Raw genomic sequence first — 26832 nt, forward strand, 5'->3', positions numbered from 1 at the left:
CTGGTTGTAGGTTGTTTCCTTTCAGTACTTTAAATATATCATGCCATTCCCTTCTGACTTTTAGAGTTTCTGTTTAGAAGTTAATTGATAACCGTATGAGAGTTCCTTTGTATGTTATTTTTCATTTTTCTCTTTTTGCTTTAAATATTTTATCTTTGATTAATTTTTGTCAGTTTGATTACTGTGTGTCTTGGTGCGTTCCTTCTTGGGTTTATCCTGCCTGGGACTTTCGGTGCTTCCTGGATTTGGTTGACTGTTTCTTTTTCCATATTTGAGAACTTTAAAGCTACTAGCTCTTCAGATATTTTCTTGGGTCCTTTCCCTCTTCTCCTTTTGGCACCCCTATAATCAAACATTGGTGCATTTAATGTCCCAGCGGTCTCCTAGGCTGTCTTCTTCTTTTTTATTCAATTATTTTTTTCTTTATTTGGTTTTGCAGCAGTGATTTCCGCCATTCTTCCTTCCAGGTCATTTATCTTTTCTTTTGCCTCAGTTATTCTGGTTTTGATTCCTTCTAGTGTATGGTTCATTTCTGTTTGTTTGTTTTTTAGTTCTAGGTCTTTAGTAAGCATTTCTTGCATCTTTTCCATTCTTTTGCTGAGATCTTGGATCAGCTTCACTATCGCTATTCTGAATTCTTTTTCTAGAAGTTGCCCTTATACGCACTTTATTTAGTTGTTTTCCTGGGATTTTATTTTGTCCTTTCATCTGGGATATAATCCTCTGCATTTTCATTTTGATTAACTTCCTATGATGTGAATTTTCCTTCTGGTTGAAGAAAGATTGTCGTTCTTGCTCGTTCTTGCTTCTTCTGTCTGCCCTCTAGTGGATGTGTCCAAGTGGATGGGAGGGACTAGCAGTGGAAAAAAATTGAGTCTTGCTCTGACGGGCAGGGCCATTGTTTAGTTAATTCAGTTGCTCAGTTGTGTCTGACTCTTTGCAACCCCATGAATCACAGCATGCCAGGCCTCCCTGTCCATCACCATCTGCCGGAGTTTACCCAAACTCATGTCTGTCAAGTCGGTGATGCCATCCAGCCATCTCATCCTCTCTCATCTCCTTCTCCTCCTGCACCCAATCCCTCCCAGCATCAGGGTCTTTTCCAATGAGTCAACTCTTCACATGAGGTGGCCAAAGTATTGGAGTTTCAGCTTCAATCTATCAGTCCTACCATTGAACACCCATTCTCCTTTAGAATGGATTGATTGGATCTCCTTGCAGTCCAAGGGAATCTCAAGAGTCTTTTCCAACACCACAGTTCAAAAGCAGCAATTCTTCCGTGCTCAGCTTTCTTCACAGTCCAATGCTCACATCCATACATGACCACTGGAAAACCTGTAGCCTTGACTAGATGGACCTTTGTTGGCAAAGTAATGTCTCTGCTTTTCAATATGCTATCTAGGTTGGTCATAGCTTTCCTTCCAAGGAGTAAGCGTCTTTTAATTTCATGGCTGCAATCACCATCTGCAGGGATTTTGGAGCCCCCCAAAATAAAGTCAGCTGCTGTTTCCACTGTTTCCTCGTCTATTTCCCATGAAGTGATGGAACCAGATGCCATGATCTTCGTTTTCTGAATGTTGAGCTTTAAGCCAACTTTTTCACTCTCCTCTTTCACTTTCATCAAGAGGCTTTTTAGTTCCTCTTCACTTTCTGCCATTAGGATAGTGTCATCTGCATCTCTGAGGTTATTGATATTTCTCCCAGCAATCTTGTTTCCAGCTTGTGCTTCTTCCAGCCCAGCGTTTCTCATGATGTACTCTGGATATAAGACTCTACACATGAACATCACCAGATGGTCAACACTGAAATCAGATCATATTCTTTGCAGCCAAAGATGGAGAAGCTCTATACAGTCAGCAAAAACAAGACCAGGAGCTGACTGTGGCTCAGATCATGAACTCCTTATTGCCAAATTCAGACTGAAATTGAAGAAAGTAGGGAAAAGCACGAGACCATTCAGGTATGACCTAAATCAAATCCCTTATGATTATACAGCGGAAGTGAGAAATAGATTTAAGGGACTAGATCTGATAGAGTGCCTGATGAACTATGGAATGGAGGTTCGTGACATTGTACAGGAGACAGGGATCAAGACCATCCCCATGGAAAAGAAATGCAAAAAAGCAAAATGGCTGTCTGAAGAGATCTTACAAATAGCTGTGAAAAGAAGAGAAATGAAAAGCAAAGGAGAAAAGGAAAGGTATAAGCGTCTGAATGCAGAATTCCAAAAAATAGCAAGGAGAGATAAGAAAGCCTTCCTTAGCGATCCGTGCAAAGAAATAGAGGAAAACAACAGAATGGGAAAGACTAGAGATCTCTTCAAGAAAATTAGAGATACCAAGGGAACATTTCATGCAAAGATGGGCTCGATAAAGGACAGAAATGGTATGAACCTAACAGAAGCAGAACATATTAAGAAGATGTGGCAAGAATACACAGAAGAACTGTACAAAAAAGATCTTCATGACCCAGATAATCATGATGGTGTGATCACTGACCTAGAGCCAGACATCCTTGAATGTGAAGTCAAGTGGGCCTTAGAAAGCATCACTACAAATAAACCTAGTGGAGGTGATGGAATTCCAGTAGAGCTCTTTCAAATCCTGAAAGATGATGCTGTGAAAGTGCTGCACTCAATATGTCAGCAAACTTAGAATACTCAGCAGTGGCTACAGGACTGGAAAACGTCAGTTTTCATTCCAATCCCAAAGAAAGGCAATGCCAAAGAATGCTCAAACTACCGCACAATTGCACTCATCCCACACGCTAGTAAAGTAATGCTCAAAATTCTCCAAGCCAGGCTTCAGCAATACGTGAACCGTGAACTTCCAGATGTTCAAGCTGGTTTTAGAAAAGGCAGAAGAACCAGAGATCAAATTGCCAACACTCTCTGGATCATGGAAAAAGAAGAGAGTTCCAGAAAAACATCTATTTCTGCTTTCTTGACTATGCCAAAGCCTTTGACTGTGTGGATCACAATGAACTGTGGAAAATTCTGCAAGAGATGGGAATACCAAACCACCTGACCTGCCTCTTGAGAAACCTATATGCAGGTCAGGAAGCAACAGTGAGAACTGGACATGGAACAACAGACTGGTTCCAAATAGGAAAAGGAGTATGTCAAGGCTGTATATTGTCACCCTGCTTATTTAACTTCTATGCAGAGTACATCATGAGAAACGCTGGGCAGGGCCATGCCTCATGCCAGTTGTCTGCTGATGGGTGGAGCTGCATTCCCTTCCAGGTAGTGTTTGACCTGAGGATTCCCAGCCTTGGAGTCTGCAGGCTCTGTTGTAGGCACATGCCAAGGGGCGTCTCCCAGGATTGCTGCTGCCAGTGCCCTGTCCCTGTAGTGAATCCACTGCCTACCCATCCTCCACAGGAGACCTCCAACACTAGCATGTAGTTCTGGTTCAGTCTCCTATGGGCTCACTGCTGCATTCCCCTGGGTCCTGGTATGCACACGATTTTGTTTGTGCCCTCCAAGAAAGGAGTCTCTGTTCCTCAGATTCCCTGGGGCCTCCTAGTCTCTTTCCTGGATCCCAGGCTGGGATGCCTGACGTGGGGCTCAGAACCTTTGTAACAGTGGGACTGCTTCATTGATACTGTTGTTCTCCAGTCTGTGGGTTGCCCACTCGGCTTGCGCCCCTCCTACTGTCTTAATTGTGGCTTCTCCTTTGCCTTTGGATGTGGGCTGTCTTTTTTTGATGGGTTCCAGAGTCCTCTTTTCGATGGTTGTTGAACAGCTAGTTGTGATTTTGGTGCTGTCAAAGGAGGAGGTGAATGCAGGATCTTCTACTCTGCCATCTTGAACCAATCTCCTATTTCCTATTTAAATTGAAATATTCCTATCAAACTAAGCATTCATTCGTAAGAGTGTTTTTTGTGTGTGACTTACCTGTTTGTCCATTCTTGTTATCCGTAGTCTCTGTATGGCTTCTGTTTAACAACCTCATTCATTCACTGAACACTAGGTACTTTTCAAGGCACTGGTGACGCAGTATTGAATTCAGTTCCCATGAGGCAGATGCTGCCCTAATAACCTGTGTTCTAGTGGAGGAGATGGCAGCACACAGAGGTTGTGATGTTCCTAGAAGTTTTGCCCACCAAGCTCATTGCTTTTCTTCTGCTCCACCACTGTCGTCATCCTTCCTGCGTTGATCGTTCCTGTAGATGGTCAGTTTAACATCTCATGCTGTCATTTCCTTGACTTTATCACTTCCAAAAATCTCTGTTTTTCTACCCAGTCTCAACCTCCCATTACCTTGGATAGTAATATACCACCTCTAAATATGATTGCAAACTTCCTTTCCTGAGCATTATCTAACCTCATACTTACTTAATATTCCCACTGTAAGAATTCTGTCACCCTTTAAGAACTGGACTTCCTTGGTTGCTCAGTGGAAAAGAACCTGCCTGCCAATGCAGGAGATTTGGGTTCAGTCCCTGGGTCAGGAAGATTCACTGGCAAAAGAAATGTCAACCCGCTTCAATATTCTTGCCAGGGAAATCTTTAGGACACGACTTAGCAACTAAACAATAACAACCACAATCTACTGACTCTACAGTTTTTTCATGTCCATCACCTTGTCATTTTCATCCTGTTCTTATCTTTTTGACCGTAGATGCACAGTCCTTTGTTCTCTTTCATAAATATTCAGTGCGTTTGCCTCTCTGTTCACATACACTCTGCCATTGGTTAATGGAACTATCTGCTTGCTCTGTGTTTTCATGTCAGCCTAGCATACATCTCAGTTCAGTTCAGTCGCTCAGTTGTGTCCGACGCTTCACTACCCCACGGACGGCAGCACGCCAGGCCTCCCTGTCCATTGCCAACTCCCAGAATTTACTCAAACTCATGTCCATTGAGTCGCTGATGCCATCCAACCATCTCATCCTCTGTTGACCCCTTCTCCCCATGCCTTTAATCTTTCCCAGCATCAGGGTCTTTTCAAATGAGTCAGTTCTTTGCATCATGTGGCCAAATTATTGGAGTTTCAGCTTCAACATCAGCCCTTAATGAATACCCAGGACTGATCTCCTTTAGGATGTACTGGTTAGATTTCCTTGCAGTCCAAGGGACTCTAAAGGGTCTTCTCCAACACCACAGTTCAAAAGCATCAGTTCTTTGGTGCTCTCACATCCATACATGACTACTGGAAAAACCATAGCTTTGACTAGATGGACCTTTGTTGGCAAAGTAACATATCTGCTTTTTAATATGCCTTCTAGATTGGTCATAACTTTTCTTTCAACGAACAAGCGTCTTTAAATTTCATTGCTGCAGTCACCATCTGCAGTGATTTTGGCAGCCCCCCAAAATACATTCTGTCACTGTTTCCACTGTTTCCTCATGTATTTGCCATGAAGTGATGGGACCAGATGCCATGATCTTAGTTTTCTGAAGTTTGAGTTTTAGGCCAACTTTTTCACTCTCCTCTTTCACTTTCATCAAGAGGCTCTTTAGTTCTTCACTTTCTGCCATAAGGGTGGTGTCATCTGCATATATGAAGTTATTGATGTTTCTCCTGTGGCAGTCTTGATTCCAGCTTGTGCTTCACCCAGTCCAGCGTTTCTCATAATGTACTCTGCATATGAATTAAATAAGCAGAGTGACAATATACAGCCTTGACATACTCCTTTCCCTATTTGGAACCAGTCTGTTGTTCCATGTCCAGTTCTAACTGTTGCTTCCTGATGTGCATACAGATTTCTCAAGAGGCAGGTCAGATGGTCTGGTATTCCCATCTCTTTAAGAATTTTCCAGAGTTTGTTGTGGTCCACACAGTCAAAGGCTTTGGCATAGTCAATAAAGAAGAAGTAGATGTTTTTCTGGAATGCTCTTGCTTTTTCAGTGATCCAGCAGATGTTGGCAATTTGATCTCTTGTTCCTCTGCCTTTTCTAAAACCAGCTTGAACATCTGGAAGTTTACGGTTCACATACTGTTGAAGCCTGGCTTGGAGAATTTTGAGCATTACTTTACTAGTGTGAGATGAGTACAATTGTGCAGTAGTTTGAACATCCTTTGGCATTGCCTTTCTTTGGGATTGCAATGAAAACTGACATTTTCCATTCCTGTAGCCATTGCTGAGTTTTCCAAATTTGCTGGCATATTGAGTGCAGCACTTTCACAGCATTGTCTTTTGGGATTTGAAAGAGCTCAACTGGAATTCCATCACCTCCACTAGCTTTGTTCATAGTGATGCTTTGTAAGGCCCACTTGACTTCATATTCCAGGATGTCTGGCTCTAGGTGAGTGATCACAGCATCATTATTGTCTGGGTCATAAAGATCTTTTTTGTATAGTTCTTCTGTATATTCTTGTCACCCTTTCTTAATATGTTCTGCTTCTGTTAGGTCCATACCATTTCAGTCCTTTATTGTGCCCGTCTTTGCATGAGATATTCCCTTGGTACCTCTAATTTTCTTGAAGAGATCTCTAGTCTTTCCCCTTCTATTGTTTTCCTCTGTTTCTTTGCATTGGTCACTGAGGAAGGCTTTCTTATCTCTCCTTGCTATTCTTTGCAACTGGGCATTCAAATGTGATCACATGGACCACAGCCTTGTCTGACTCAATGGAACTATGAGCCGTGCCAGATAGGACCACCCAAGATGGATGGGTCACGGTGGAGAGTTCTTACAAAATGTGGTCCAGTGGAGAAGGGAATGGCAAACCACTTCAGTACTCTTGCCTTGAGAACCACATGAACAGTTTGAAAAGGCAAAAAGATAGGACAGTGATAGATGAACTCCTAGGTCCGTAGGTGCTCAATATGTTACTGGAGAAGAGTGGAGAAATAACTCTAGATAGAATGAAGAGATGGAGCCAAAGCAAAAAGAACACCCAGTTGCGGATGTGACCAGTGATGGAAGTAAAGTCTGATGCTACAAAGAGCAATATTACATAGAAACCTGGAATGTTAGGTCCATGAATCAAGGAAAATTGGAAGTGCTCAAACAGGAGATGGCAAGACTGAACATTGACATTTTAGGAATCAGTGAACTAACATGGACTTGAATGGGTGAATTTAACTCAGGTGACCATTATATCTACTACTGTGGGCAGGAATCCCTTAAAACAAATGGAGTAGCCATCATAGTCACCAAAAGAGTCCGAAATGCAGTACTTGCATGCAGTCTCAAAAACGACAGAAGGATCTCTGTTTCTTTCCAAGGCAAGCCATTCATTATCACAGTAATCCAAGTTTATGCCCCGACCAGTAATGCTGAAGAAGCTGAAGTTTAATGTTTCTTTGAAGACTACAAGACCTTCTAGAACTAACTCCCCCAAAAGATGCCCTTTTCATTATAGGGGACTGGAATGCAAAAGTAGGAAATCAAGGGATACCTGGGGTAACAGACAAATTTGGTGTTGGAGTACAGAATGAAGCAGGGCAAAGGCTAATAGAGTTTTGCCAAGAGAACGCACTGGTCATAGCAAACACCTTCTTCCAACAACACAGAAGACTCTGCACATGGATATCACTAGATGGTCAATACCAAAATCAAATTGGTTATATTCTTTGCAGCCAAAGATGGAGAAGTGCTATAGTTATCAAAAGCAAGACCCAGAGCCTACGGTGGCTCAGATCATGAACTCCTTATTGCCAAATTCAGACTTAAATTCAAGAAAGTACGGAAAACCACTAGACCATTCTGATATGACCTAAACCAAATCCCTTAGCATTATACAGTGGAAGTGACAAATAGGTTCAAGGGATTAGATCTGATAGAGTGTCTAATGAGCTCTGGACAGAGGTTTGTGATATTGTACAGGAAGCAGTGATCAAGACAATCTCGAAGAAAAAGAAATGCAAAAAGGCAAAATGGTTGTCTGAGTAGGCCTTACAAATAGCTGGGAATAAAAGAGAACCAAAAAGCAAAGGAGAAAAGGAACGATACACCCATTTGAAGCATGCGTCTGGGAGGAAGCATGCAGCCACCCTGACTAGTGTTTTCTAATGAGCACAGCTGACAGAGCGAGCCTTTAACAGGTATTCTACCACACGACCCTTGTCAGCGTCCTGTTTTGCTTTCTCAAAACGGTCTCTTATCTTCTCTCATACCTGCAGCTCTGCACCCTGACTTTTAGCTGATTGTATTGCTGCTTCTGTCACTGAGACTGTCGATGTAATCAGAATAGAACTGCCCTACCTTACTTCCTAATCAGCAGATCTGACAATCTACCTCAGTGTGTTCCCTTTGGTTTTGCTTTTGCTCTTTTTAGAGTGCAGTTTCCTTGCTACTGCGTAAGGTCAATCCTTCCTCTTGTAGGTAGGTCACATCTTGAAAAACCTTCTTAAGGATTTTGGTTGTTATTGTTTACTTTTTTGTCTTCCTGCATCAGTACCTATCCTTTGCATCTACCAGTTTCTTCCTGTCTGCTTGGGTTATTCCCATCAGTATGCAAACAGGATGTGGTTTTCCCCTCATCCCCGGTATCACGCCACAGGGGTTCCCTTCTAGCTAGTTTTCCTGATTCTTTGCTCTCATTTACAGAATCTTCTCAGAAAAGTTTCCCATTCTTCTTGCTTTGTCCCTTGAACTTCTGATCTGGCTTATCTCTAGTCCACCACCGAAGCTGCTCTTATCAAGGTGATAGTTATCAGTAGGTGGTGACACCATTCACTTAGTTGTTGACACCTATAGCTTTCTCATCATCTTTGTGTTTTCATTCTTTCACACCTCACCCCTCCCATTCAGACTGCCTGTAATTCTAATCTGATCTTCCTTCCTACTGAGCAAATCTATGCCTTCCATCACTGGCACTGGATACTAGGCTGCTTTCAACTCTTGACCAGAGGATGGAAAAGACAGATTCTAATTCGTTTCCTTGTTTCATGTTTTGCCTCTGTGTTGCCACACTGTAGCTAGAATAATCTTCTAAAAATGTTTATTACGTCTCACAATTTCTATTCCTGGTACTCTCAAATGTTTTTCCGTCTATTCTGAATAAAACCTAAAGTCTCTACCATGGTTTATAAGACTGTCTGGGACCAGGAAGCTTTCTTAAGAGGCCAGATCTGAAACAGTTCAGGCTTGCGTGTTATGTATGGTCTCCAGTGGCTTCTGCTGCTGCTCTTCTTCTGTCTTATCTTCCTCTTCCTCTTCTGTATTGCAAGCTTTTAGAAACGTGAAAACCATTCTTCGTTGAAATCATATGGAAACATTTGGCTGTGGGCTGTGTTTTGTCAATCCCGTGCCTGTTTTATCTGTCCCTGTCATCTATAAGTCTTTGCCACCCTGACTGGGATTCAGATGAGTTTCCTTGCTGTCCTTTAGATATGCCAAGTTCCCTCCTGCCTTAGTGCTTTAATTTGCTCTTCTGTTTGCTTGAAGGACCCTTCTCCCAGAATGCCTGTGCTCCTTTCCTTTCTTCATTTTGCTCTCTTCTCAGATTTTCTTTTCTTCTTCTTTTAAAAAAAATATTTATTTAGTTATTTGGCTGCATTGAATCTCAGCTGTGGCACTTTGGATTTTTGTTGCACCACTAGGTTTCTCTAGTTGCGGCATACAGGCTTCGTTGCTCTGTGGCATGTGGAATCTTAGTTCTCTGACCAGGGATTGAATCCGTGTCCCCTGAGTTGCAAGGTAGACTCTTAACCACTGGACTACCAAGGGAGTCCCTAGGTTTTATTTTCTTAGAAAGAAAAAAATGTCATTTGCTCAGACCTATGATTCTTAAATAGCTGTTTCCCCTACTACTCATTCTTTTTCTTCTGTCTTCCCCATTTAGGTAGTTAGCACTACATTTGGCTCATGCCTAGTATCTAGGAGTCATTGTTGACTTTTATTTCACCACTGTATCCACATGATACAAACAATGTCTGGTACATAGTAGGTACTCAATATATCGTTTAAGTAATAAATAGTAGTTAAAGTTAGTTTTTAAAAAGATTTATTTGGCTTTATTCATTAATTCAGCATCCCATCTAATAAATAGAAAAGCACTCCGAGGAACTGTACAAAATGGAAGGTGTTTACAGAAGAAGGAGTGGTGTGTAGGGAAGTTTTCAGCAAAAGAAAGAACTTTTTCAGTCCCAGTCATCTCTTCTTTTCAGGGGAAAGGGGACAGAAGCGGGTCTTCTGTCTTCTAGCCTCACTAGAAGCACTAGCCTCACTAGTGCTTATCAGGAAATTTCAGATTTGCCTGTTTATAGGTCACATCCCTGGAAAGATTGAAACTGCAATCAAGTCTTGGTTTGCTGTCCTGGGGGCAGAGACTCCATTTTGGGTCTGTTTCTTCTCCTGTTTTTTTAAAAAAAAACCAGCAATGGTTTATGTTCTGCTAGTATCATCACTATCTGAGTATCAGAAGGGCCATCTTATACTTTCTTGATAGTCCTAAAACTTCACATTGATGTCTATTAGAAAAAAAAAGCACCTCTGCTTCAAAGATATTAAAATATAGGGGAAAGTGCTCATGCTAGATTTGATGAAATAGGATCCATGCTGTATTACCTTAGACTTAAGGCTCAACTTCCTGCTCTTGAAAATGGAAACAATGCAGCCTATCACCTAAGACTTCTGAGGTGTAAGAAATAATGTCTACAAACTGCCTGGTGTAATACTGGTGTATTATATATAATACTAGTGCATCACTTGGGGTCCAGCCAGGCAAAGAAGAACCTCTCCAAGTATGTAAAGCACAGAATTTAATGCTGGGTTTTGGTGACACTGTGAAAGAGGTGATGAAAGGACTGGGAAACCCAAGAGAGGACAATGAGACAACCTAGAGGTTAGCAGAAACAAGGAGCTGCCCACACTCCTAATCTGGAGGGACAGATGGAGGAGGTGACGTTAATGGAGCCTGGGGAAGCAGCATCCTGTGGGAGCTGGAACCGTGCAGCATATCCTATAGGAGCTGGGGCTGCAGGGGAGCCTGTGTGCTTCTGGAGACGTGCCAGAGCTCACACAGGACAGGGAAAGAGAAAGCACCCAGCTTTTCCCTCCCTTCTACCTCCAGTCTCCTGCCTTTGACTCCCGTTGGCCAAACCCACACCTGAAGGCAGATGCTCTGGAAGCCTGGGAAGCTGTGTCGTGCAGGGACAGGACAGAGCAGAGCAGAGGGCAGGGATGGGATCTGCAAAAGGGAGAGCGGATGTTCCACAGAATTAGGGCGAATGGGCTTGTATGCGCATCCTAGTTGCAGTTGTGTCTGAGTCTTTGCAGCCCCCTGGACTGCAGCCCACCAGGTTCCTCTGTCCATGCGATTCTCCAGGCAGGAATACTGCAGTGGGCTGCTGTTTCCTTCTTGGTAAAACAGGTTTGGGAAAACCTTTATTCTGATCTGATACAGTGGCATTCTGAGATAGATTTCCAACCTCAGGCATGTTCTCCTTTGAAATCTCATGAGAGCTTCTACGCAGACAGATGCCATTCTGCGTCACTGAGCTCACAGCTCGGCCAGAGTGGAGTTGCAGTGTGGCAGAGTCAGGACGACCAGATTCTGCTCTGGGTTCTCCAGGGCTTCTGAGTGAGCTTTGTAGAGGGCCACAGTCTGCACTCACGCTCGAAAAACGGAAATCATAGCTCTCAGGCGGCTTTCTCTCGCCTGTAACACACTCCACTTGGCTCTTCATCTTTGCAACCCCCTGTCTAGAAGTCTCTACAGTGTTTTTTAAAGAAAGGAGGGAATAGTCTAAGAAAATAGATGACGTACCCAAGGTCACAGAATTGGCAAATCTTAAGGAATTCAGTCTCCCCTCTTCCCACGCCAAGGCCGCTGGTTCTTTTTTTTGCCTGGGGCATCTTCTGGTCCAGGAAGGCTTGTGCAGAGAAAGGCAGGAGTGACACCCACTAAAACCCTGTGGCACCTGGTGGTGTGCTGCGTGCAGTGTGCTGATTGGCGTGGCAGCAGAGGGTGACCTGCTGGGCTTGGCTGGCGTAGGACGCACCCACCCTGGGGAGCTCAGGGTCGTCTCCTGCTGGCTGGTGTCCGGTGCCTCGGTGCCTGGGGGCAGTTGGAAGCCCCTAAAGTCCGTCTAGTCAAGGCTATGGTTTTCCCAGTGGTCATATATGGATGTGAGAGTTGGACTGTGAAGAAAGCTGAGCTCCGAAAAATTGATGCTTTTGAACTGTGGTGTTGGAGAAGACTCTTGAGAGTTCCTTGGACTGCAAGGAGATCCAGCCAGTCCATTCTGAAGGAGATCAGCCCTGGGTGTTCTTTGGAAGGAATGATGCTAAAGCTGGAAACCCCAGTACTTTGTCCACCTCATGCGAAGAGTTGACTCATTGGAAAAGACTCTGATGCTGGGAGGGATTGACTGGGGGCAGGAGGAAAAGTGGACGACAGAGGATGAGATGGCTGGATGGCATCACCGACATGATGGATGTGAGTTTGAGTGAACTCCGGGAGATGGTGATGGACAGGGAGGCCTGGCGTGCTGTGATTCATGGGGTTGCAAAGAGTCGGACACAACTGAGTGACTGAACTGAACTGAACTGAAAGGTAGTTTAGTGCAGAGTGGTGAGTGTTTTGAAAAAGAAATCCATAGATAAGGGCAAGGACTCAGTTTGCGTGGCTTAGAGAAGCCAGGTCCTGGTACGGTAGTTTCGGCGAGGTGCGACTGATGCCGGGGGAGCCCGTGCAGGCGCGCAGTGTGGTGTCGAGGTGAGCGCGCTGAGGCAGGGAGTGCCTTACGACAGTGCGGAAGCAGAGGGTTCAGACTGGACAGACTGGATGTGGTTCAAATAGAGAATTCTCTTTTGCCAGTAAGTTTATTCTCTTTTGCCCAGCGTCTGTTGGAAAAGCCTGTGTACTGCTCCGTTTCAGACGCTGTCTGTAACCCCTCGTTCTCTACCCAGGCGCACTGGTGATAGTGAACAGCTCTGCTTTCTTGTCTTCAGTCACCGTGGCCCCAGAGGAAACACTGACAGGTTGCTCTTGGTCTTTCCTATAAAGGGAAACATACACTGTGTTCTATTTGTTTGTTTGTTTGTTTGACTTCTTTAACTCAGCATCGTTTTTGTGTTCATCTATCTTGTTGCATTATGTAGTGAACTTTTTTTTTACTGTTTCATAGTATTCCAGTGTATGGGCTTCCCAGGTGGCTCTGTACCCACAGAAAATCTGCCTCAGTGCAGGAGATGCAGGCGATGCGGGTTCAATCCCGGGGTCAAGAAGATTCCCTGGAGGAGGGCATAGCAACCCACTCCAGTATTTTTGCCTGGAGAATCCCATGCACAGAGGACCCGGGTGGGATACAGTCCGTGGGGTCGCAGAGTCCGATACTGAGCATGCTTGCACACACTCCACTGTATGGCTATACAACACCTTGCTGATGAGTATTTGCATTGTTCCCAGTCTTTGGCTTTTGTGAATAAAGCTGTTCTGAATGTCACAGGGAATTTTTTCCTCTCCTGCTTAATACCTCACTGTCTACTTGCTGAGTCAGTATGTATTTAACTTTAAAAGAAATCTCTAACTGTTTTGTAAAGTGCTGGTGCCATTTCACGTCCCCACTAGTTGTGTGGAAGCATTCCAGGTGCTTCACACCCTCACCATTCTAGGAGGGGTGTAGGATTATTTTGCTTCTTGTTTTGTTTTGCAATTCCGATTACAAATGATCCTGAATACTATTTCTTGTGCTTATTGCCCATTCATATATCGTCTCTTGTGAAGTCTTTTATTCATGTTTTTAATTGGACTGCTTTTCTTATTACTGTTGAGTTGTAGGAGTTTATTAAATGGTCTGAATAGAAATCTTTTATGAGATATATTTATATTAGGAGATGAAGTCTCCTGTGGACCCTAGATATTCCTGTATATTCTTTCTGGTTATGCCAGCAGTGCAAGGCCTGAGGATTGTTTATCCAGATCATTTTTCAGGATTGTGTTTACAGTGAATCAACCTTAGAGATCACCTTAGAGAGGATTTCCCTTGTGGCTCATCTGGTAAAGAATCTGCCTGCAATGTGGGAGACCTGGGTTTGATCTCTGGGTTGGGAGGATACCCTGGAGAAGGGAAAGTCTACCCACTTCAGTATTCTGGCCTGGAGAATTCCATGGACTGTATAATCCACTGGGTCTCAAAGAGTCGGCCTGAGCAACTTTCACTTTTACAACCTTAGAGATGAAGTTATATCTCTGTGGATAATTAATGGGCTTGTTACTGTTCACTGTAGAAGTGGTGATTACCCTAAGCTCAGGGTTCTTCTCTTGTGATATTGAATACGATCCCTTGCATGTGTAGACATCCATCATCAGCGATCTCTGCATCATCTGTTTGGGACTTTGTTTGGGTTGGGGAACCAACATGTGTGATAGAGTCCTTTTGTCACTAACTCAGAAGTCTTAAGTTTTCTCTCAGTACTCATGAAGCAGTAACAGGCTAATTTAGCTCGTATATAGAGTAGAATATTAGACTCTGCATAGTTCTTGCCATGTATTGCAGTGTTTTCTCAATCTGTGGCTTACATTTCCTTTTAATGAAACTGTCTTAATAAAAGAGTCTTTTGAGAAGTGGAAGATTTACATTTTGATGAAATCCAATTTTATAGTTAGTGCCTTTTGTATGCTAAGGAATCTTTGCTTTCCCCAGGATAGTGAAGGTTTTCACTATGTTTTCTTCTAGATATTTTTTAATTTTAGCTTTTTTAGGCTCACATTCTTTCATATGGATGTTCGGTTATTCCAGCACCAATTATTGAAAAGATTGTTAATACCCGATTGAATTGCATTGAGATCTTTGTGAGAATCATTCATTACATAGATTCAAGTATATTTCTATACTTCGTTCTGTTAATTCTATTTTGATTACTGTAGCATTTCAGTAAATCTTGAAATCAGATGAAATGTCCCCAACTTTATTTTTTTCAAAATTACTCTGTTGTAGGTTCCCTGCATGTCCATATTAATTTTAGAAACTGCTTCTCAGTTTCTTCAAAAAAGCTTGCTGGGATGTTGATGGTTATTATATTGACTTTGTAGATTATTTTTCAAAAGCTGTTTTTCTTAATGGATTTCTGGAGATTGAGTCATCTGATCCATGAACATGGTATAACATTTTCATTTATTTAGGTCATCTTGTCTCCACAGTGTTATAGTTTTTAGTGTATAGATAGTTCTCTTCTTCTGTTAAAATTTTTCTTAATGATTTTGTATTTTTTGATGTTATTAGAAATGGTTTATTTAAAAGTTTTGTTTTCCAATTGCTGATAGTATTTAGAAATAAGAATTATTTTTCTATGTTGAGTTTTGTTCTATGACTTTGGTAAATTCCTGTAGATAATCATCTTGTTTGCTTATAGACAGGTCTACTCTTCCTTTCTAATCTGTGTGTGTGCTGTTGTTATTATTGACCTTGCTATGTTCCTGAATAGAATGATGGGAGCCGACATTGCTTCTCATATTCCCAGTTTTAGGGGCAGCCAACATGTTGATTTGGCTAACAGGAAATTATAGTAGTTGGAAGACTTTATGAATGGAGACATTCTGTTCATTGAGTGCCCTATTCTGTGTCCCTAAAGCAAATTAAAGCATTGTTAAGGTTTTTGGATGCCTGTGCTCATCTCTCTAGGAACTTTGTTGTGAGGATCCCATAGAATGTGAATTCAGCTAGCTCTCATTTCATGGATTGGCATCATTTGGTTCAATTTAATTTACTTATAACTGTAGCCAGAGGGAGCTGCTGCTAAGTCGCTTCAGTCGCGTCCGACTCTGTGCGACCCCATAGATGGCAGCCCACCAGGCTCCCCTGTCCCTGGGATTCTCCAGGCAAGAACACTGGAGTGGGTTGCCATTTCCTTCTCCAGTGCATGAAAGTGAAAAGTGAAAGTGAAGTCGCTTAGTCGTGTCCGACTCTTTGTGACCCCATGGACTGCAGCCTACCAGGCTCCTCTGTCCATGGGATTTTCCAGGCAAGAGTACTGGAGTGGGGTGCCATTGCTTTCTCCAGCCAGAGGGAGGGAGAGTAGAAATTCTAATGTTTTTATAAGTCTTTATATTTTTAAGTCTTTATATTTTATATATTTTATAACAGAAGTCCAAGGTAATATTGAAAGGTTACAAGTTTAAATATATCAGAATAAGCACATAATTTACATATATTAAGTAGCTCTCAGAAGAAACTGTTCAGGGACTTAAAAGTGGCTGTCTTTGTGAGATAGGATTAAGAGGTGGGCAGGTGGCTTTTTACTTATTTTAAAAAATACCTTTATATCACTTTTAATCCAAATGCACTTATTGCTGTTATTCTTATATTTTAGAAGTATTTTCTTTAAATACTGGAGTTTACCTAAGTATTGTTGAAGGAAACCATTCATCTATTCAGTCTTGGTTTATTTTGATTCTACCAAAGTTGTAATTCTTTTCAATAATAAATTCAGAAAGGACTACAAAAGATTATCTAGTTTAACCTCTGTTGATATATATTTGGATAAAATTATTGGCCTGGCAGCCTACATCAGAACCTTGAAAAAATTTACGATACAATCAAACTAAATGCTCATTAATAATGGTGTAAATTAGGTAAGTGGTAGTATGTTAATCATGGAAAAAGGCATGGCAGTCCACTCCAGTATTCTTGCCTGGAGAATCCCCATGGACAGAGGAGCCTGGCAGATGACAGTCCGTGGGGTCACAAAGAGTAGGATGCAACTGAGCAGCTAAGCACAGCACACAGCACAGCGTGTTAATAACAGTCTGTAGGCAGAAAGAAAATAATTTTCTTTGGGAATTAAGTGTTAATACTGGACTATGTTCTTTAAATATTACTCACTGATAAAATATCATATATTTTTATAAGTATGAAAGTTTATATATTATATATAATGTAGGAGAAAAAATACTTAAGACATAGAAATATCAAACTAATAGTTATTTTTAGACACTTTTTCTTTGTTTTTCTGTTTTCCAAATTTTCTGTGTTGAATAAGAAGCAGATTCATAATTTAAAGCAAAGAGATGGATAAATGATATACTGGTACAAGTTGAATATATTCTCTTTTTAATGAGAGATAGCATAGTCACTAATTTAAAAATCTGATATTTTCAGTTTTCTCACCATTTCATTTTTATTTTATCATTTGTTCTTTGAGATTTTGCCCTGAAATTTTCTTTAGTAAATTAGGACTTGCTGACTATGAAAATCACCTGTTTACCAGGGCTAATTTGTTTTGCTTTATGGGAATGTTTCCTTGTGCAACAGTGTAGCCAAAAAATGAAAAAGAAATGGGAAAAATACATCTAATTTCCTACCATCCCAACGAATCTACTTTTGGACATGTACAGATCCTTTCCTTCCCCTTGGATTTATAATCTGTAATTTAAATAGAATTCTGAAGTTTATTGTTGGTTGGACATCCTCATGTTTAGACGTCCATCTGTTAGATGGACATTCTCATGTGGTCCATCTGGACCATACACGTACACCTGTTCAACAGGTCTTTCTGCTTCTGATGCTTCGGATCTCAGAGTGGAAGTCCAAGTTCTTTGGTGGCCTATAAGGCCTACAGTCCTCTCCATCACAGATCTCTTTCCAGACTTCTACAAGGTTCAAGCTCTCACATCCTTCAGACTTTGATTCTAACATTCAAGTTTGAGTCCTTAAGAGTCTTCTCTGGGAGACTTCTTTGACCACCCTGTTTGAAATTCACCCCACTTCCTATGCTGCTTATTCCTCCTATTACTTTTTTTTTCCTCTGTAGCACTTAACACTATCTACATTTGGATGTATTATAATTACTTTTCAGTTACTGTCTGTCTTTCTTTACCCTTCCCTGTGGAGAGTAAAGTTCTGTGCAGGTAGCGATTTTTGTCTCTTGTTCACTGGTCTTTTTTCAGCACTTAGGACATTGACTGGCACTTACTAGGGAATTAACGTGTGTTGAATAATGAGTGAACACCAGCTCTTCTCATCTGAGTTTCATACTGCTGCTGGTGTGATGAGCTGTTTGTGGAGTCGTGCTCTACTGCTCTACGACCTGGCCTCTCATTTTCAATTGTATGTGCTTTCGTATATTTTTTGGGGGTGTGCTCATGTGTTATATTTTTGTCTGAAAGGTATTCTTGACTAAGTTTTTGCCTCCTTAACTCTTCTTTACTTTTCCCTTTGCTTCTTCCCTTTTCTCTCTGCCAAGTTGGCTCTTCTTCCTTTGAGCCTTTGGTGTCATGTTAGAGAAATTAGGAGCTTCCCTTGTGGCTCAGATGGTAAAGAATCTGCCTGCAATGCAGGAGATCCAGGTTTGATTCCTGGGTCAGGAAGAATCCCCTGGAGAAGGGAATGGCTACTCAGTCCAGTGTTCTTGCCTGGAGATTTCCATGGACAGAGGAGACTGGTGGGAGGAGTCCATGGGGTTGCAGAGTTAGACGTGAATTAGCACTAGAGGAATTAGACTGCACTGAAAAGTACTGTTTTTTTTTTTTGCTTGGGTTTCTCCTTCCAGACTTAGGTATTGATAATCTCTGTGTCTGTAATGCCTTGAACTAGGTGCTTAATGATTTACAACTTTTTCTGTATTGCTTAGAATATTTATTTTAATGGAGTTATTCTTATATTGAGGTTTGGTTTTATTTTGCATGTTCCTAAAACACATTGGTATATTTTTGGATATTTCCTTCGTTTTCTGTGATAGTCTGGATTTGACAAGGCCATTATTTTATAATTTGAAAACCTGTTGATGATATGTTGCTATGTTTCATGGATACCATGGATTATGAATTTATAGATTTATGGGCAGAAGTAAGGAAATCATTCTCTCGAAATATTGCTGTTAATGTGAAAGGTGCGATTAATGCAGTTGTAACTATTTTAATAATCTTCACACAGCATGAATTCAGTTTTTTTAACTTATTTTTCAGGGAAGTCTTAAGAGTAATCGACAGATCTCACCTCAGGAATTCATCTATGAACTGAAGATGGGGTCTGCGGATGAGAGACTCTTCACGTACCTGGAGTCCCTCCGCGTGTCTTTGACAAGTAATCCTGTGAGGTAATTTGTCTATCTGAACATGAGGGCATGTTACTGAATTAAACAGATGCTATGATTTGTCACTTTTATACTTCATGGTGCCTGTGAATAAATAGCTGGTCTATCTCAACAATTTTTCAAGGCAACAATTGAATACATAATATTTATATGCGTGTGGAAATATAGTCTCAATATACTTATTGTGTTTATTACTGAGTAATATATAGCTTTAAAAAAATCATGCCTTTTTTCCCTTAGAATTTTAAAAAACTTAAGCTATTTTTCAAAAGAGAATTAATCATGATCAGAAACTATTGATTTAATGTGGTTGAGTTTCACTCTGAATTTTGGCATTGTGTATATACTGGCTCATTCCTGTTTGACATAGCAAGAAATGCCAATAACTGGTTTTTTTCTTTTATTGGAAGGGGTATCTTTATAGGAGCCCATAGGTTAGTGTTGTGAAGTTTAGCAAATAAATATATAGGATGCCTGGCAAAATCTGGATTTTAGACATACTTACACTAAGAAATTATTTGTTATTTTCAGAAATCCAGATTTCACTAGGTGCCCTGTATCTAGCCATACTACAGTAGGTTCCTTGATAAACCAGTTTTTAGACTTTTTAGCCCAGCATAGTCTTGAAAAATTTTAAATAGGGGTTGTTATAAAATGAGCAGTCATAGAATTTCCAAGCTGTAAGAGTTGAAGGTAGGTTAGTTTTGATTTCTTATTTGTATAATAAATGAATGCTTATTTCTATGTAAATATATATATATATATAAAAATATATTCTAGTCTTCTCTCTATATGCATATATATGTGTATGTGTGTATAAAATGTAGATAAAGGGCCAGAGGGCCAGAATGACAAACTATATTTGGAGGTTAATGATATGTAAAATAATTTTTTTGATATTCTGATATTCTGGATATTTCTTAATTTTGGCTACAGTAAGATAAAAATCCTTGACAGTATAATTTTTAAAATAAAAAGACCCTACCTGCTGAGAGACATGAGAGTGAGGTTTAACTAAGGAGTATGAAGAGTGAGCAAAGAATCTCTATTATTTCAACTTTATCTTTATTTTTCCATATTTTACCATTTTAGTCTATTCTCTAGGGTATAAGGAGAAGGAAATGGCAACCCACTCCAGTACTCTTGCCTGGGGAGTCCTGTGGACAGAGGAGCCTGGGGGGCTGCCCTCTATGGGGTCACACAGGGTCGGACATGACTGAAGCGACTTAGCAGCAGCAGCAGCAGCTAGGGTGTAAATTAATGGTGGGCGTGAGACCAGGGACTTCATGTCTTAATATTTATTTGACAGGTGTAGTCATATATGAAGAGTTCTGGTTTCCAGTTTAATCTGTACTGTTAAATGTTTTCATTTAAAAAATGTTGATGAGCACCTGCTGTTTTCTAAGTACCATCTTAGATGTGTGGCTTGAATAAACAGCAGAGTAGGTCCAGGCCCTGTTCCTGTAGAGTTTAAATGTAGGAAAAGGATATGTTGGGGTCAACTGAGGAACTATACTCATTTTCAGTTTATCTCCAGCCACCTGACACTGGAGATAATCACAGAATTTCAATGTAATTAGAAGTAGACTCTGCCATTACCTCATCTTCTTATTTTGAGTATTTGAACATGTTAGAGAAAAAAGCTGTGAGAGGACTGTCTGTGTGAATTCAAGCATATTACAATGGATTTAGTATTTCCTGTGATTCTACCTAAAGGTACTGGGAGATGATGCTGTATGTTTCATTTGAATCTTGTTTCAAAAATAAAAGTTTGTGGAATTATTTCCTTGAGACTGGCCAGTTCTAGAATATATTATCAGGAAGTCACAAGTATTTGTTTCCTATGAAATAGTATTTTTGACTGGAAAGAATAGAAAACCATATTATTAGGGAAATGTTTCTGAAATCATGGTGCTTCATGTAGAAGGAAACTGAGGTACTCAGGAACATTTCTGTGCCCAGTGCTCCAATGAGAGGAGAAACTGAGCTGAACATGTGCAATGTGAATCTGTGTCTCTGATCAAATCTTTGGACTTTGCAGTTATGATGCAGTTAGCCGATAAAATCAATTTTTCATATTTTCTTTTTAATACATTATGTGATTAAATTTCAAGAGAGAAGGAATTCTAACTTTTTGTAAGCTTTTGAGATTATTATTAGATCTGTAGTATTACTGAGAAAATCAGAGTTAAATTTTTTAATGTCTGTGAATACAGTTGAAAAGTAAAGTAAGCAAGTGAACTGATTAATAATGGTTTTGGATCAAGATTTATTTAAATCAAAAATCAAGGAAAAATTAGGAGCAAACCCCCCGCCCCACCCTGGCGCCCCATCCCTGATATGCAATATTTTAGAGCCATTCATCAACCTCTGAAACTCTGCCTAGTGATTATGAAATATGTTATCCTTTGACTATCTGGATAGGGAATTAAGTGTAAACTAGTGTTTAAAATACCAAATTATTTGCTTTGTTTTATGAAGAGTTGATTTGAAGATCACATAGTTCTTCTGTTTGAAGTTTTATTGATTATTCAACATTCTTAAGTACAATTTTGAGCTTAAAGACAGTTCCTTTGTAACGTTTTAGTTGATGTCCACTAAAAGATGAGTCAACAACTATCTTTACACTTTCAAATATATGGATGTAAAGATGTAAAAAGTAGATACTAGTATCATTATGATTGATGTGCATTTTAGTCCGTACTCATCTTTGCAAGTAGCAAATTATAGAATGCATCTTCATTTGCCCAGTTTGACGTGGCTGTCAAGAAAAAGACTTCTGTCTCAGGAACAGCAGTCTTCTTGGATCTTTGTGTTTTGTGACTTTTAGGCATTAGTTTCTTTTATTCACAGTTAATGTGTACATTTTGAAGTTTACTGTTACTATTTTACAAGATACCATTTGGTTAGAAGATTTGTAACAAGATTTTGGAACTAGGTTTGATTAAGTTAATAACTGAAACTTTGAGAAAATCACTTTAGGAAAATTTTTCATAAGATGTAAGTTGGTAGCTCAGCTGGTAAAGAATCTGCCAGCAATGAGGGAGACCTGGTTTGATCCCTGGGTTGGGAAGATCCCCTGGAGGAGGGCATGGCAACCCACTCCAGTGTTCTTGCCTGGAGAATCCCATGGACAGAGGAGTCTGGCGGGCTGCAGTCCATGGGGTTGCAAAGAGTCAGATGACTGAGTAAGCACATGTTTACTGAAAAGCAGGTAAGCAGTCTGTGTGTGTCATTATTCCATTTAATCAGTATGTTTGGAATGTAGGTTTTCTGCATTTCTGGGCTTGAAAACACAAAACTGGTAGGAGAACTTACTTTTGGAATTGCTGAATGTTTTGTGCCGTGCGCCGCATGTGTGAGAACAGAGATGGAAGAGCTTGTGGTGAGTGATGAGATCACTATATTCCTTCTTGTCAGCCTGATCTGAAGAAAAGAAGTCAAGACCCAAATTTGAAGTTACTGATAGCTTGACTTATTATAAAAATTATTTGTATAAAATGTTTAACATTAGAAAGGCTACAGTGACACAAATACCCACTTTTCACTGATGAGGCTACTGATGAGGCTAACCTGCAGAATGTTGCCTATGACTTTGAAGCTTCCATGCCCCCCTCCTCAATTCAGATCACTTGAATTTTGGATTTATCATTTCTTTCTTTGCATTGTAGATAATCATGTATGTATCCCTGATATTCTTCTTGGTTTTTAGATCTTTTGATCTAAAATGATCTAAAATTAAGTACTTAAATGGCATCATCTTCTGTGTTTTCTTTGAAGACTTTCATTTTCCTCTCAGTTTTTATGTATTTATAGCTGTTGTGTACAGCTACTCACATTTCATAACAAGCATTTTTCATACCTTTTTCTTATATTTTAAATGCTATCAGTTCAGTTCAGTTGCTCTATCGTGTCTGACTCTTTGTGACCCTGTGGACCACAGCACACCAGGCCTCCCTGTCCATTGCCAACTCCCAGAGTCTACCCAAACCCATGTCCATTGAGTCGGTGATGCCATCCAATCGTCTCATCCTCGGTCGTCCCCTTCTCCCACCTTCAGTCTTTCCCACCTTCAGGGCCTTTTCCAATGACTCAGCTCTTCGCGTCAGGTGGCCAAAGTATTGGAGTTTCAGTCCTTCCAATGAACACGCAGGACTGCTCTCCTTTAGGATGGATTGGTTGGATCTCCTTCAGACCAGGTCTTCCCAACACCACAGTTCAAAAGCATCAATTCTTTGGTGCTCAGCTTTCTTTATAGTCCAACTCTCACATCCATACATAACTGCTGGAAAAACCATAGCTTTAATTAGATGGACCTTTGTTGGCAAAGTAATGTCTCTGCTTTTTAATATGCTGTCTAGGTTGGTCATAAGTTTTCTTCCAAAGAGCAAGCATCTTTTATTTCATGGCTGCAGCCAGCATCTGCATTGATTTTGGAGCCTCCCCAAATAAAGTCTGTCACTGTTTCTAGTGTTTCCCCATCTATTTGCCATGAAGTGTTGGGACCAGATGCCTTGACCTTAGTTTTCTGAATGTTGAGCTTTAAGCCAACTTTTTCACTCTCCTCTTTCACTTTCAGCAAGAGGCTCTCTAGTTCTTCACTTTATGCCATAAGGGTGGTATCATCGGCATATCTGAGGTTATTGACATTTTTCTCCCAGCAATCTTAATTCCAGCTTGTGCTTCATCCAGCCCAGTTTTTCTCATGATGTACTCTGCATATAAATTAAATAAGCAGGGTGACAATATACAGCCTTGACAATACTCCTTTCCGGATTTGGAACCAGCCTGTTCTAGTCTGTTAGAACCAGTCCAGTTCTAACTGTTGGTTCTTGACCTGCATGCACATTTCTGAGGAGACAGATCAGGTGGTCTGGTAGTCCCATCTCTTGAAGAATTTTCCACAGTATGTTGTGATCCACACAGTCAAAGGCGTTGGCATAGTCAGTAAAGCAGAAGTAGATGTTTTTCTGGAACTCTGTTGCTTTTTTGATGATCCAGTGGATGCTGGCAATTTCATCTTTGATTCGTCTGCCTTTTCTAAATCCAGCTTGAACTTCTGGAAGTTCATGGTTCACATTGTTGAAGCCTGGCTTGGAGAACTTTGAACATTACTTTACGAGTGTGAGATGAGTGCAATTGTGCAGTAGTTTGAGCATTCTCTGGCATTGCCTTTCTTTGGGATTGGAATGAAAACTGACCTTTCCCAGTCCTGTGGCCATTGCTGAATTTTCCTAGTTTGCTGGCATTGAGTGCAGCACTTTCACAGCATTATCTTTTAGGATTTGAAACAGCTCAACTAGAATTTCATATCCACTAGCTTTGTTTGTAATGATGCTTCCTAAGGCCCACTTGGCTTCTCATTCCAGGATTTCCGGCTCTAGGTGAGTGATCACACCATGATTATCTGGGTCATAAAGATCTTTTTTGTATAGTTCTTCTGTGTATTCTTGCCACCTCTTCTTAATATCTTCTGCTTCTGTCAGGTCCATACCATTTCTGTCCTTTATCGAGCCCATCTTTGCATGGAAAGTTCCCTTGGTATCTCTGATTTCCTTGAAGAAATCTCTGGTCTTCCCCAGTCTGTTGTTTTCCTGTGTTTCTTTCACTGATAGCTGAGGAAGGCTTTCTTATCTCTCCTTGCTGTTCTTTGGAACTCTGATTTCAAATGGGTATAATCTTTCCTTTACTATTCCTATTTAAAGCATTCCTTTAAGTAGTATATGAACACTTATTTTAAAAAAAATCTTGTCTGATAATCCTGTGTTGACTTTGTAATTCATATCAGTTTAGAAATATATTGGAATTTATATGATGTTTCCCTTCAGAATTTCAGCTTATGCTGCTTTTTCCGTGGTCCTCTTCTTCCTCCTTCTGTTCGTAATTCCCCTATTCTTCTCTGTATTTTTTTTCTTCTTCTTGCTCAGATTCTTTTAATAGATTTAAAATTTCTCGTTTTATTTTTCTTCTTTTACTAATTTGGAAGACTTTCTTTTTGATCTTAAATAGAAGAGAAGTTTAACATCCACATACTTAGAAAGGAAACTGCTTGCATGTACTTTAAGGAACAGAAGAAAGCAATATCTTTTCTTCTGAACCTAAAATACATCAACACCAATCATCTTCTCTTAATTTGTATGCTAGTTCTGTGTGATGTTTTAATTTTTTCTTTTTTCATATTGTAAATTAGCTGTCTTTTCTACTGAGATACTTCCCAGGTGATGCTACTGGTAAAGAACCTGCCTGCCAGTGCAAGAGACACGGGTTCGATCCCTGCTTCTGGAACATCCCCTGGATGAGGGCATGGCAACCCACTCCAGTATTCTTGCCTGGAGAATCCTACAGGCAGAGGAGCCTAGCGGGATACAGTCCGAGGGATCCCACAGAGTTGTACACAACTGAAGAGATGTAGCATGCACACACGCACCACTAATATATGCTGCAGATAAATATTTATATGTGTTTATATACACATACTTATCATTTGGTTTTGGTTCATCATTCTTTTTTTCTAACTTTATTTTTGTTTCAAATATATCATTATATTTCCCTAGTGAGAGTACTTCAGTGGTAAAGCTCTCTTTTGTTTGAAAGTGAATTTCTTTGCCTTTACTTGTTTGAACAATAGTTTTCCTAAGGGCATGAAATTATTTGATCTTTTCTTAGTCAATTGAGGATATTGATACCGTTTTTCTTCTTTGTTACATTGCTTTTTTGAGAGGCAGGTTCTTTCTCTAAAACTCGCTCTGTTCTAGGTAATCTGCCTTTTCTCTCTGGCTTTATTATATCTTGTTTTTGATGTTCTCTAGTTTGTCCTGTGTGTCAAGGTGGATTTTTTTCTTCTTTATTTTTACTAGGGATTTTTTTGGGTTTCCTGGGTTGAATGGTGTCTTTAATAAATTCTGTGAAAATATCAGTCATTGACTCTTTGAGTATTGACTGCCCTCCCCATTTTGTATGTTTTCTACGTTCTTACTCCATGTAGTGTTATTTCCTAACCTCTTTGAAGTTTTGTCTGTTTGTTTCTCTGTACTGTTAATATATTCTAGTTTCCTAATTATTTTCTTTTCCATTGTCTAATCTGTTGTTTAATTTGTATGTTGTATATTAAATTTCCACTCCATTATAATTTCATCCCTAGATGCTTGCTCCTTGGAAGAAAAGCAATGACCAACCTAGACAGCATATTAAAAAGCAGAGACTTTACTTGGCCAACAAAGGTCCGTCTAGTCAAAGCTATGGTTTTTCCAGTAGTCATCTATGGATGTGAGAGTTGGACTGTAAAGAAAGCTAAGTGCCGAAGAATTGTTGCTTTTGAACTGTGATGTTGGAGAAGACTCTTTAGAATCCTTTGGACTGCAAGGAGATCCAACCAGTCCTTTCTAAAGGAGATCAGTCCTGAATATTCACTGGAAGGACTGATACTGAAGCTAAAATGCCTAATACTTTGGCCACCTGATGCGAATAACTGACTCATTGGAAAAGACCCTGATGCTGGGAAAGATTGAAGGAGGGTGGAAAAGGTGACGACAGAGGATGAGATAGATGGTTGGATGGCCTCTCCGACTCAATGGACATGAGTTTGAGTGAACTCTGGGAGTTGGTGATGGACAGGGAGGCCTGGCATGCTGCAGTCCATGGGGGTCACAAAGAATCGGACATGACTGCGCAGCTGAACTGAACTGTAAACTGTATCTTTATTCATAATTTTTGCTTTGTTACTTTTGTCCTATTTATTATTTCTCTAAATATATTACATATTTTATATTCTTTGACTGTAATTCCAGCAAATAAAGGTTTCCTAGGCCTACTCCTGGAGGTTTTTTTTTTCCTGCTTTACTTGTTTCTCGATTGTCTGTGTGTTTTTAAGTTTAGAATGTGTCCTCCTATTCCTTGGAGCT

General features: G+C 40.3%; 1 protein-coding gene and 1 long non-coding RNA gene across 2 annotated transcripts in view; both read left to right on the forward strand.

The window, feature by feature from the left end:
* The window catches only part of DIAPH3 (diaphanous related formin 3), a 563614-nt gene that overhangs the window by 114123 nt on the left and 422659 nt on the right, over positions 1-26832 (forward strand). The window contains 1 exon segment of the mRNA NM_001192614.2: positions 18804-18934. Within this exon segment, the coding sequence (NP_001179543.2) occupies positions 18804-18934 (131 nt within the window).
* On the forward strand, positions 19635-26741 carry LOC132346732 (uncharacterized). Its single transcript, XR_009496647.1, has 2 exons — positions 19635-22316; positions 26073-26741. It is a non-coding gene; the product is annotated as an uncharacterized lncRNA (long non-coding RNA).

This window comes from Bos taurus, chromosome 12 (assembly GCF_002263795.3).
Source record: "Bos taurus isolate L1 Dominette 01449 registration number 42190680 breed Hereford chromosome 12, ARS-UCD2.0, whole genome shotgun sequence".
Classification (NCBI taxonomy): domain Eukaryota; kingdom Metazoa; phylum Chordata; class Mammalia; order Artiodactyla; family Bovidae; genus Bos; species Bos taurus.